Here is a 13,432-nt window from a genome sequence, read left to right on the forward strand (position 1 = left end):
CACGCAGGCTCGGGAGGATTTGTTTGCTGCGAGACGCGACTCCGGAGCTTCTTGTCTCCAGGGCCTGGTAAGAGAAGGGACCTCTGCCCACGCCAGCGGAGGTGTAAACTAACAAGGTCCCTAGAATGGCTGTGTCCTGAGTCAACCCAAGCACTGTGTGGCCTGTGACGGTCTGCTCCCCAACGGTCACTACCCGGCAACAAAGTACCTGTTGTCTTAGCTGATGATGCTGCTTGCCAACAAGGTGTGATAGTCACACGGGGGAAGTGACCGTGCGACACCCCACTACTGCCAGCCTGACCACCCTGGTCCCACCCCAGGCGCGCAGTTGTCGGGATTTGGGGTGAGGACAGGACTTTGGTGAGCGCAGTGTGGGATCGGCTGGAGAGCGGGGCCGCGAAGGTGGGGCTGGGCTGTCTGTTCACAGCTGGGATCAGGCTAATTGCTAGGCTGAGCTGGGAAGGAGGTGTTTCCTGTACTCTTGGTTCAGGCTGTAGTTGAGGCCATCCTGGGAAGTTTGCAGCGTCCCAGGGACATATAAAAGGCACGCTATCGGGGATTGCCCAGCTCCTGAGTCCCCCTTTTCTAGAAACTACTGCCCCTCTCCATGCTTGACATCGACTAGGAGCCTAAGACATAACCCCACCCTCCCTTACCACAGTGGATCACACCAAGGGTGGCCTCCTGATCAAGCCAGGCCAATAGAGACCACTGGGATCTTTTGAGAAAGACCAGGAGACAAAGCCATGTGAACTGAGATGCATAGAAAACACGTCTTTGGGCTTCCCTGGTGGCGCAGTGGTTGGGAGTCCGCCTGCCGATGCAGGGGACACGGGTTCGTGCCCCGATCCGGGAAGATCCCACATGCCGCGGAGCGGCTGGGCCCGTGAGCCATGGCCGCTGAGCCTGCGCGTCCAGAGCCTGTGCTCCGCAACGGGAGAGGCCACAACAGTGAGAGGCCCGCGTACCGCAAAAAAATAAAAAATAAAATAAAAACCTGTCTTTGGAACAAGACCGGTGTCGCAGAGCTGAGAACGAAAGTCTTCCTGGCTCCTGGGGCCCTCCCACGTGCCAGTCCTTTCTGAGACCCATTGCATCTTCCATCCAGATTACACGTTTCCCATTTTGCTTTACCTATTTGAGTTGGTGACTGTAACCAGTGACCAAAAGGGGCCCAGCTATTGAAGAGAGTTTAAGTGTGGGTCCTTTTGGGCTCCTGGTTTGGGGGACTGGCTGCAGGCTGGTGCTGCTTTGCTGACTGGGCGTCCCTCTGTCTTGGCGGGGGTGTTTGTGAAGCTACTATTTCTAGACCCATTTTACAGATGACAAAACTGAGGCAGAGAGCTACTTGCCCAAGGTCACACAGCCAGCAGTGGGCAGAGCTAGGCTTTGAGATAGTCTGTGTCCTGAGTCAACCCAAGCATGGGAAAGTCACAAAAGAACCTCTGCATTCATGTGCAGTAGAAGCAAGCGGGACAGGTGTTGACATGTATTGTCTGCTGAAACAATTGGCTTCTAATGCTGGCAGGGCGCATGATTAAGTCTCTTCTGTGCCCAGCCACAGACCCTGTCAGCCCCTCTCTGCCCCTGAAAAACTTTTTTTTTTTTCTCCAAATCAAGGAGCTGTGATAGGTCCCAAATTACAAACCAGCTCCCACAAGATATGAACTAGGGCTTTGGGGGTTTCCTCGGGGCTTTGGACACCTCCACCTCCCGGGAACATTCAGCACGTGCCGAAGCAGCACAATTTGGTGACTGCCCCAGCTTGGAAGATGAGAGTTCCTCCTCCAACTCATATTGTCTTGTTGGCGAGATCTTGCTGCCCTGTATGAAGCATTCCAAATCAGAGGTGGTCAGTGTACTCAGGATCGTCCTCATTTTCCCTAGAAGGATCTGGATCTTCCGAGCCGTTGAACTGAATTCCATCTCCAGGACTGCTTCCTTCTTCATTTCGCTCAGCACTGCCGGGGTAATGTACTGTGGGAATTCACAGGCGGCTCGTGAGGATTAATGCTACCTGGGCGCCAAGCTCCCCCCGCGTCAGGATTAGGACCCTGTGGCCATGACCGAGCCTTCCCTGGAAACGTCACTCTCCAGGGCGAATCTGTGAACCCAGCCCTACCACCAGCAACCTTGCTGCTGCTTCCCCAAGACACGCACTTGGCCTGTGCCCGTGGCCACATCCCAACCTGACCCCAAACCAAAGGGTGGCCAGCTGCTGGGCCCTGGTGTGACCTGCCTTCCAAAGGCTGTGCCCTCCTGGGGGCGTCCAGCTTCTCCCCTTGGCTTCCCTAGCACAGCAGGAGAGTGAGGCCCTCACGGTGTCTGCCTACGAGCCCCACATCCATCTGGGGCTCCCTTGGAGCGTGTCTGGGTCTGGCTGGGATGCGAATGTCAGTTTCCTCAGCTCCGAATCTTATGTTAAGTGATAAGTGTTCGGAAGTTAAATGATTGCTTTGTATATGGTCAAGCATCAGGTCAGGGAAGGGGGCCTCGTTTCCCTAGGGGTTGGAGTGTTGAAAAACATGGCCTGGAGGCCTGGGCATGGACCAGTTCAAGCCAGCAGTGGCCTGCGTGCAGGTAGTTCCCCACCTGGCAGGAGACGTGGGGAGTTGAGACCTTACCTTGTACTTGGTGCCTAGGTTTAAGCAAATGTGCTGCTTCTTGTGGATGAAGCGGAAGATGATCTTATCCTGGCTCCTTATTTGTACCTTGATGTACTGGTTGATTTTCAAGGAGATGGGCTGGATGGGGGGTGCATGGATGTGGAGGTTCAGATCCCACCAGTTCCAGGCCTTCTGGTACTTGTCTCTGGTGAAGTAGTATCCCAGGTTTGGGCTCAGGTTCAACCTAGACCAAGAAGGCATCAGGCAGCCACAGCACTGGGCCCCGGGGGCGAGGGCACAGCCTCTCCCAGGGGTGCAAGCCTGCCCCTCCTTCCTCCCCTCCCACCCGTGCTCTTTCCCCCCAACGTGGGGCCTTGGCAGGTGGGAGAAATGCCAACAAGGAGGTGAACCCATCTAGGTGCAGCCCTTTGGCCCTGGCCTGTCCATGTTCAGCCTCCTCTGGTGCTCCTGGCCCCTCACACCCAATTGCTCCTTTCGGTTCCCGGGTCACACATGCTCTCGAACTCCTCATGGCCTTGCCGTGCTGTTCCCTCTGCCTGGAGAGGTCTCCCCACCCTGCTTGGCGTGGTTCCCTCCTGCTTATGCTGTAAGCCCCAGCTTAAATGTCACCTCCTCAGAGAGGCCCTTCCTGAAGCCCCCTGAGTCCCGATATGACTATCTCCATCTCTTTGTTAATTTCCTTCCTATGATTTACTAATACACATGGATTCCCTTTATTTGGTGTAGTTGGGTTCTGTAAAGTTGCCTCAAACACAGAGTTAGCGAATACTGAACCACTGCTCCCTGGGGAAATAGGTGTGTGTATATATCACATAGATAACCGTACATACTAGAAACAACCCATCCTGGTAGATTCCAGCCGGCGGCCCCAGAACTGAAGCTGCTGGTGCCACGTGCCCTGCTCCTCCTGGCTCCATCCTCTGGTTCCCTCGTCAAGAGCTGAATTAAGAAGGCAAAGCAGCTGGGAATGTGCACATCAGGCAACTCAAATCCTTCAGTGCTCTGTGCGTGTTTGTGACTCTATGTGAAATGTGTGCATTTGCATCTTTCCCCTGGGAGCAATGGTTCAGGGTTTGCTAGTTCATGTTGTGCAGACCTTATAGAACAGAACTATCTCGAATAATGAGAATCGACTGGGTTTGCTTATCATCCGTCCGTCCCACGAAAATGGAAATGTAACTTGTGGTCTGGAGGGAAGGGTCCACCTCTGTCTGGCTCCCGGGTGGCCCCTGCCCCGCACTGCGCCTGGCGCCCGCGGAAACAGCTGTGGGTGAGCGAGGGGTGGTGGGCTCCTCCGTCTTTCAGCCCAGGCCCTGCTCTCCTTTGAGCCGTCCCTTCCTGGCATTTCAAGCCCACCATAGCCCTCTGCCCTGGCTTCTGCTTTTTGAATCCCACCGGGGCCGTCTTGAGAATTGGTGCTGATGGGTAGCAACTTCTCTCGGGAGTCAAATGCAGAAGGGAAGAGAATCTGGGACCTGGGTTAGTCAGGAGAAGGTAGGGTTTGGGGGAGCCCGGATTACTCAGACCACCTGTCAGGCCTCGTCTGGGGTGTTCAGGGGCCTTGTAGGACGCTGGGAGGGAGAGGCCGGCTCAGGCCTGCTAACGGCTGCCTTGTTCACTTCCAATAAGGAGAACTTCTTCTGGTCACTCCCCAGCGCTAGGTCCTCCTGTTGCTTCCCACTGCCCATCGAGCCGAGTGCAAACTATTAAGTCCCTTCACCATGGGGCCCAGCCTGTCCAACCACATCCCTCTTTACCTTGACAAGAGGCTGTGATGCATGTAATGTATTAAAAACCTGGGCTCTGGAGCCAGCGTTTCTAGGTTCATAGCTCGGCTCTGCCATTTGCAAGCTGTGTGACCTTGGGCCAGTTACTTAACCTCTCTGTGCCTCAGTAAAATACAGATAATAACAGTGCTTTACTCATAGGGTATTTGTGAGGATTAAGTGCCTGTACAAAGCAGTAAGTCGTTGAACATTAGGATCTCCTTATTATCATTGATGGAGAGGGCAAAGAGGAGTCTTCTTTCACTCTGCAGGGGAGCGGATCCCCGCTAGCTTCTAACCCTTTAAATGGCTCCCATCAGAATTTTTGCACGAGGCCCTCCCCATTTCCCAGGGTTAGGATCTGTCTCAGCCTGGAGGTATCCAGTTCTGGGCTAAGCCTCCCTCAAGAAATTGGCGTCTAGAACACCCAGGAATGGTGTGAAATTGAAGGCTTCTTCTCAGGGGGTGTAAAGACCCAAACTGTGGAGCTGGCGGGACCCACCACCAGGGACCCCGAGTTTAGGCAGGTCTGGGGCCCTTGCTGTGTGGGACCCTGAGCTCTGGAGGGAGGCCTGGTCTGCGGTTCTTCAAGCGTGGGTCTGGAGGGTGGAGGTGATGCTTAGCTTCCACACAGCCGGCAAACTTCAGCCATGCCTTCTGTCTTCCCTGAGGAGATGGGATCAAAAAATGACCCGAGAAGTATTCAGTCCTCCAATCAGCTTGGCGCTCCATCCTTCCCAGGGCCTGTGATGCGAAGGAGGAATGGAGGCGGGGCTGGACCAGGGGAGAGGTGGGATTCCCCGCAGTGATGAGGGTCGGCGGGGCCCTGGTGCAGCAGCTGAATGTTCCCAAATGGCTTGGAGTGCCTTTGCCACAGGATCTCTCTCCCAGTGACGAGGGGCCTGCAGTTCTGACTGTGAAGTCCGTCAGGGGCTGAGTCCCTCTGCGGTGGGAGCAGTCTTCTCGGGTGCCACCACCCCTGCGGGCGGAAGCAGCTTGGGGCGCTCTGACCCGTGGTGTGAACTTTCAGGTGTGATGGGTGTGAGGCTTTACACAGGAACAGTCCCTCTCCCATCCAGGTCTCTGATGCCTGAAATGCCATCCGTGGAGCCACTTTGGTTGAAGTCAAATGAGATGAGAGCTTGACCCAGAGAGAGAAGATGCAGCTGCCCTTGGGAGAGGCAGTAAGAAAGCCTTGGCAATGAACTGCTTACAGCTGAGCGCGGGGCAGCCGCCTGGGGCCTCCCGGCCTGTGCGCAGAGCAGCCGAGCCCTGTCGGGGTAGTCGGAGTGGGAGCGCTTCTCTTCTCCCACTCAGTCTGCCCGGCCAGCAGCAAGAAGGAAGGGCAAGAAAAAGCAACAGTGACACGTCTGTGGAGGCTCTCCTGCCATGGGGGCCCCTGATGGGCGGCGGGTGAGAGCGGAGGCCCTCGGGGGCCCGGGCCCTGGCCTGTGGCCCTGGAAGCAGGATGCTGCCCGGGCCCCTTGCTAAGATTTTCGGGGCGCACTCTGAGCAGAACCGATTCTCTTTCAACATCCCACAGCCTCTTGGTTGTAAGCGGCCCAGTTTCCCCGTGAGGGAGGAGTCCAGGGTTAGAAAGGGAGGTATGTCTCCCACTCTGGAGAATCAGGAGCTGTGAAGGGGTCAACACAATCTCCGAAAAACTTCCAAGGCAAGAGGTCTGCAGGTCCCAAGGAAAGAGACGGGAGATGAGAAGTTAGGGGCTCCTGGGCCAGGAGGGGACCACGAGGCGAGTGCCTGGGCCTGGAAGCTGGGCTGCCCAGAGGAAGAGAGGTTGAACCACTGGTCACTGATCTCCCCCAGGACAGGACCTCTGGGCCCATTTCCTCATGGAGTTGAGGCTGTCCTGGAGTCCCAGGAACGGTCTGTGGTGTCACACAGCAGCCGCCCCCAGGAGGGGATGGGATGTATTGCCTCGGAGTCCCCTGTCTTTATCTTACAGCCCCGAGTGGGTGCCACAGCCCTGGGAGACGGGTGGGCACACCGGCCTGGGCTCCAGCACCAGCCAACCCCTACAATCCCCTGGGAAGCTTTTAAAGAATGCAGATCTCCAGGCCCCGCCCCAGACCTACAGAATCAGAATCTCAAGGCGGGGGGCAGCCATTCCCCAGCTCTGAGCACCATCGTTCCCCTTGGGTTTTGATGCGCTGGGATAAGATGTTGTTTGTCTTGCAAACTTTATTTGATAATTTAAAAGAATGCTTTACTTCAGGCTGGGTCAAAATTCCATAAAACTGCTCACCTCTGATTTTATGTATGGCTTGGGGCGAACGACTCATCATTTTCTCTGTCCCTAAGTTTCCTCAACAAGAATATGAAAGTAGATTTTCCCTAGGTCTCTTGTGGCCATAAAATTTAAGTGTCGTTAGGGAGAAGAGGCCCTACTGTATGTAGCAGATGCTATTGGAGATAATTGACTGAGTTTCTGGTCCCCACTCCCAGATGCTTCTTGTATCTAGTACTTTCTTCCCCCTTTTAGACATCAATTCCCTTCTTTAAAAAATTTTTTTTCATTGACGTAGAGTTGATTTACAATATTGTGTTAGTTTCAGGTGTATAGCAAAGTGATTCCGTTTTATATATATATTTTCAGATTCTTTTCCGTTATAGGTTATTACAAGATATTGAATATAGTTCCTTGGGCTACACAGTAAATCCTTGTTGTTTATCTGTTTTATATATAGTAGTGTGTATCTGTTAATACAGTACTCCTAATTTGTCCCTCCCCCTACCCTTTCCCCTTTGGTAACCATAAGTTTGTTTTTTTGGTCTGTTTCTGTCTTGTAAATAAATTCATTTGTATTATTTTTTAGATTCCATATATAAGTGATATCATATAATATTTGTCTTTCTCTGACTTACTTCACTTGGTATGATAATCTCTAGGTCCATCCATGTTGCTGCAGATGGAATTATTTCATTCTTTTCTATGTCTGAGTAATATTCCATTGTGTAAATATGACACATCTTCTTTATCTGTTCATCTGTTGATGGGCACTTGGTTTGCTTCCATGTCTTGGCTATTGTAAACAGTGCTACTATGAACATTGGGCTATATATTTCTTTTTGAATTATGGTTTTCTCAGGGTATATGCCCAGGAGCAGGATTGCTGACTCATATGGTAGCTCTATTTTTAGTTTCTTAAGGAACCTCCATACTGTTCTCCATAGTGGCTGCACCAGTGTACATTCCCACCAACAGTGCAGGAGGGTTCCCTTTTCTCCACACCCTCTCCAGCATTTACTGTTTGTAGATTTTTTAATGATGGCCATTCTGACTGGTGTGAGGTGATACCTCATTGTAGTTTTGATTTGCATTTCTCTAATAATTAGTGATGTTGAGCATCTTTTCATGTGCCTATTGGCCATCTGCATGTCTTCTTTACAGAAATGTCTATTTAAGTCTTCTTCTTTTGATTGGGTTGTTTATTTTTTTGATATTGAGTTTTATGAGCTGTTTGTATATTTTAGATATTAAGCCCTTGTCGGTTGCATCATTTGCAGGTATTTTCTCCCGGTCTGTAAGCTGTCATTTCGTTTTGTTGATGGTTTCCTTTGCTGTGCAAAGGCTTATAAGTTTGATTAGGTCCCATTTGTTTATTTTGGCTTTTATTTCTTTTGCCTTGGGAGGCTGATCTAAGAAAATATTGCTATGATTTATGTCAGAGAATGTTTTGCCTATGTTCTCTTCTAGGAGTTTTGTGGTGTCATGTCTTATATATAGGTCTTTAAGCCATTTTGAGTTTATTTTTGTGTATGGTGTGAAGGTGTGTTCTAACTTCATTGATTTACATGAGGCTGTCCAGCTTTCCCAATACCACTTGCTGAAGAGACTGTCTTTTCTCCATTGTATATTCTTGCCTCCTTTGTTGAAGATTAATTGACCATAGGTGTGTGGGTTTATTTCTGGGCTCTCTATTCTGTTCCATTGATCCATATGTCTGTTTTTGTGCCAATATCACACTGTTTTGATTACTGTAGCTTTGTAGTATTTCAGACATCAATTTCTATACAAAGTGCCCTCCAGGAAGGGCAGATACCCCTGAGAACAAAGTAGTCAACTAGGAAATGGTGTTGAAAAACCTCATAGCAGAGAAAATATTCTTAAAAACCAAGGCCTGGAGAATGAAAATCTTTTTTTGGAATTAAAAAAATTTTGGCCTTGACTATCAAGAAGTATAAAGTTGGTTCAAGACAATATGCATTTCCCACTCCATGACCAATTAGAGCAGAAGGCAAGGGAGAAATCCTGAAAAGACAGAGTTCTTAAACCAAAGAGGTGGAGAAAAATTCTGAAGTGACTGAATTACCTGGAATTGGTAAGATGAGGTTTCCCACCATTACCAGAAATGGGAACATAACAACTAAGTTAGTTACGATGAAATATTTAGAAGTTATGTTTTTAAAATACAATACACGCCCCTCCAAAGCACTCACCATACCCTCCTCTTAGAGGCACCTGGAACAGAGGGTCACTGGGTCTTTCTAAGGTAATTCTCATGAAGTTTGATTCTTAAATGATATAGAGTGCTGAAACCAAAAGGGTCCCACCTTACTGGGTCCGTGATTGCTATTTCCTGGCGGGGAAGCAATGGTACAAAAAGGATAGTGTGTCATCTGAGGTCAGGGACCTGTCTTACTGGCCCATCATGATACCCATCTCCCCATGTGTGAGTCGGATGAATGAATTCATAAGTGAATGAGAGACAGAAAGAGAGGCTTACCCAGAGAGAGGACAGATGTGCAGACTGGGAATCAAAACCTTAATCACACTGCTTCTCCTCGGGGAGGGGTGTTTGAGACTCATGACCCAAGCTTACCAGATGTTTCCATTTTCATCATAGAAGGTGGCATGGCCAGAGTTGTTGATAAGGGCCCGGACACACATATTTTCACTGTCTTCCAGAATGATGTATGTGAACTTTCCCTCTTTTATACTGAGGATGAGCATAGCCAGGTGTCCTGATGGATAACTGGGAGATGGTTAAGGCACAAGTAGTCCCTTGGGGTCCCCTGGAGAGGGCAGAACCCTGCGGAGGACGCAGACCCCAGTAAAACCCATGCCCTGGCCCCGAATCACAGACTTTTCAGACATCACATGTGTCCCTGTGCTCCAGTGGATACTATATCTGGCCTGATCCATCAGGAAAGAGAATTTGGAAGACAATCTCACTGGGGTAGAGAATGATTTTTGCATCACCTTGATGTACCTAGGAAGAAGAGACAAGCCTGTGAAAAGTTCGCAGGGGCTGATTGTCCCTAATCAGAGGATGGTGTTGTCACTAGAAGGCTTGAGATCAGTCTACTTATTCTCTGATTCCCATGTGCCACCCACCCATCACTCCCCCACCCATAACCACCACCAACTTGCTGGGGATTCCAGGCGGGTTTACCTGTCTATGTGACAAGCAGGCTGAGATGGATCGCTCTGTGCACGCGTGTGTGCAGATTTTATTTTATTTTTAAAAATTTATTTATTCATTATTTATTTTTGGCTGTGTTGGGTCTTTGTTGCTGCGCGTAGGCTTTCTCTAGTTGCGGTGAGCGGGGGCTACTCTTCGTTGTGGTGCGCAGGCTTCTCACTAAGGCGGCTTCTCTTGTTGCAGAGCATGGGCTCCAGGCGCACGGGCTTCAGTAGTTGTGGCACATGGGCTCAGTAGTTGTGGCTCGCGGGCTCTAGAGCGCAGGCTCAGTAGCTGTAGCGCAGGGGCTTAGTTGCTCCGCGGCATGTGGGATCTTCCCGGACCAGGGCTCGAACCCGTGTCCCCTGCATCGGCAGGCGGACTCTCAACCACTGCGCCACCAGGGAAGCCCTGTCTTCATTCTTTATAGTATTTATACCTTTTCTTTTTGGTTTTTCTGGATCAACGTTGCCTGGAGATTTGCCTGTTTTACTAGTCTTTTTAAAGAGCCAGCCTTTTGGTTTGTTTATTCTATTTCTTTGCTTTCTAGTATATCAATTTCTGTTCCTATCATTATTTTCTACACACGTCTTCTTTCTGTGGGTCTTCTATATTAGTCTATTTTTCTTCTAATTCCTTGAATTGAACATTGAGCTCGTCGATTTCCATCTTTCTTCTTCTTCTTCACAATCCTCTTCCTCCTCTTCTTTAATAAAAGCATTTAAAGCTATAACATTTCTCTCAAAATACTGTTTTAGCTCTTTCTTCCAAGTGTAGATACTTACCTTTTATTTCATTCTGACTCCTTTCAAATTTTCGATATGATTTCCTCTTTGACACACAGGTTATTTACAAGAGTGTTTTAAAATTTGCACATGTACCAGTTACTTTTGGCTATGTTATTGTTACCAATTAAAATCCACCGGGTTAAGAGAGCAGAGTCTATATGGCATCAGCTCTTTAGTGTTTTCTGTGACTTGTTTTGTGGCCGAGTGTGTCATCACTTATTGTAGCTGTTTCACTTGTGCTTGAGAAGGATGCCTGTCCTCCAACTCCCTCGTGTCCCCATCAGGCATTAAAACCCAAGCCATTGGGTTATCAGGACAGTTCTTCTGCTTCCCACCCCTCCCCTCCACCAGGACACACCCACCTCACCCACACTCTTCTCGCTCTCACTCTTCTCGTTTTCCAGTTTCTATTTCTGGTATTACCTCCCACACTTTCTTATACACTCTGCGTTTCAAAGGATTCTTTTAACATTTTGTCTAAGTTTCCCAGGTGTTTGTAGCAGGACGCCTTTTGAAGTCATCTTGTGTCCCGTGTTACTCTAAATAGATGTCACGTCAGTGGTTTTCGAGCTCTTAATTTTAACAGTTGAAGAATCCTTTGTTCAAGAGAGCTCACAACAGGATGCCAAAATCCGAGACAATGAAAGAAAGAGGGGCAGCTGGTTGAGGAGCTGCTATGGGCTCTGCAGGGTGAGGCCTTTAAATGCCCAGGAATCTCTCTGTGAGGTGATGATGATAATCCTGGAACTGGCTCTTGTCCCTACCCAGCACTGCGCTCAGCACTTTACTTCCATGACACAGTGACCCAATGGAGGAGACACTGTCATTAATCCATGTTTAAGAGAGGCTACCTGACTTACACAAGCCTATCCAGTGAGAGGGGAGCCAGACTCCCACAGTCTGCCTCCCATCCCTTCCCCCCCACCCCCATGGAAACACACTGACTCTAGCCATTAAGCTCCCAGCCACCTGGCACATTTACTCTGCAAATCTCTGCTCTCTCTCTCTTTTTTTTTAAACCTAAAAAAAGTGCCTTATAAGGATATCCATGGTTGGTTTCTTCCTTATCGATAGCTCGTAAGAAGCTTCTAGGTAATGTTCACGGGAGAGGATTTTGTATTTTAGGTCTTATTTTCAAAAGCCACCTGAAAGCCGGAATTTCTCAAGATGCTTCCTTCTTGTCAAATTCACTTGTCATGGAATGACATTTTCCTAATGATAAGGACACCGTGGGCAAAGAAAAATCTCTGACACAGAGGTAGAGTTGTCACATTTTCTCTCACTGGGAAATATATCATAAATAGCACATCTAAAAGCCCAAATCTCATCACTACTGGCTTGGGGACAAAGTATGAGGTTAAGAGCTAAAAGTAAATAGAGAAGAGACTACATCTCTGGCCTTCCTTCAGTTCTACTAGAGGGAAAACAGTGCCTTATAGGCAGGACCCTGAGCTATGAGACAGCTGCCGTCTGTCTGTGAGTTCTCCCTACTGCTGTCTCTCTGTCTGCCCCTGAGCTCTCCCTGGCTCCTGTCTGTCTGTGATCTCTCCCTGACTGCTGCAGAGATGCTGGCTGGGCTGGATTTTGCCTGAACACCAGCACACACTTATAAACAGTGCTACCTGACTCAGCAAACTACTTGGAATTTATTGCCCCTTTGTAAAAACAAAAAACAACCAAATGTCCCACTCCTCATGGGCCTTTTGGGCAGCCTACGTGAATGGTGGGTTAGGCAGGATCCTTTGCTTAGAGATCTCGGGGAGGACCTTCCCCCTGGCTGCAGGAAGGACATTTAAAATTGGTTGGGAGACAGATGCTCCAGGAACAAAAGCTCCAGGGAAGGACAGAGTGGGGAATGGGGCTCTAGGCACATGGGCTTCAGTAGTTGTGGCATACAGGCGCACAGGCTTAGTTGCTCCGCGGCATGCGGGATCTTCCCGGACCAGGGCTCGAACCTGTGACCCCTGCATTAGCAGGCGGATTCTTAACCACTGCACCACCAGGGAAGTCCCTCTGTGATTGCTTTTTCGATATAGATTTTAAATTTGTTAGGGGAGGGACCTATATATTATAATATATGTTTCCTTTCCTCTACTCCCAACCCCACCCAATTGCTTAACGTAGGCCCTACAAGGAGAAGAGTCTCAACAACCCCTAGTACAAGTCCTAGTGAGTCTGTGATAACCCATACACTCAGGAGTGCCTCTATACATGGGACGTATTTTTCTTGTTTGTATTCATGTTGTGTATTGGTCCTGACAGCTCCCTGATGGTGTGTGTATGTGTCTTACCTGGGCCAAAAAAAAAAAAAGCCCTGTGCAAAGTGCAAACACCAACTGCCACACTTACCTTAATCTTGCTCTTTATCCAGCCTGTGTGTATTTCTAACGTCTTCTTACGGCGGACGAGACGACGAGATTGTTTGACTACCTTCTCAGACTCATCTTGTGGTGGTAGATTACATGCATCGAATGTGAAAGTAGTCTCCGTAGCCCTTTGGTTAGGTAAGTCTTCGGTAGAAAAGAGAAAGAAAACTTAGATCTGTTTCTCTCAGGGCACCAAAGAGAGCTTGAGGATTTGGGATATTGGCCATATTTCCCCAAGCTCTCTTATTTTTTTCATTCATTCATTCAGCAGACATTTATCAGGGGCCTATGATGTGCCAGCTTAGTGCCAGATGCCAGACACCACGGTGAAGACCACCCGGTCCAGGCTTGGGGATGTGAGGGGTGACACACCAGCCACATGCCAGTAACAAGTGTGGCTGCTGATTCTGTTAATGGGGAAAAAATAGGCTAAAGTGGGGAGTCATTAAAAAAAAAGGAAAC

The 13,432-nt window shown here is 49.3% G+C and overlaps 1 protein-coding gene across 1 annotated transcript in view; it reads right to left on the minus strand.

Moving 5' to 3' along the window:
• Positions 1-1,668: 1,668 nt before the first annotated feature.
• ERICH6B (glutamate rich 6B) overlaps positions 1,669-13,432 on the minus strand; it is a 43,114-nt gene continuing 31,350 nt past the window's right edge. The window contains exons 6-9 of the mRNA XM_067713188.1: positions 9,539-9,624; positions 9,235-9,387; positions 2,625-2,850; positions 1,669-1,977 (exon numbers count right to left, since the gene is read on the minus strand). Coding sequence (XP_067569289.1) covers positions 1,669-1,977; positions 2,625-2,850; positions 9,235-9,387; positions 9,539-9,624 — 774 coding nt within the window. The remainder of the gene's footprint in view (positions 1,978-2,624; positions 2,851-9,234; positions 9,388-9,538; positions 9,625-13,432) is intronic.

This window comes from Pseudorca crassidens, chromosome 18, assembly GCF_039906515.1.
Source record: "Pseudorca crassidens isolate mPseCra1 chromosome 18, mPseCra1.hap1, whole genome shotgun sequence".
Classification (NCBI taxonomy): Eukaryota; Metazoa; Chordata; class Mammalia; order Artiodactyla; family Delphinidae; genus Pseudorca; species Pseudorca crassidens.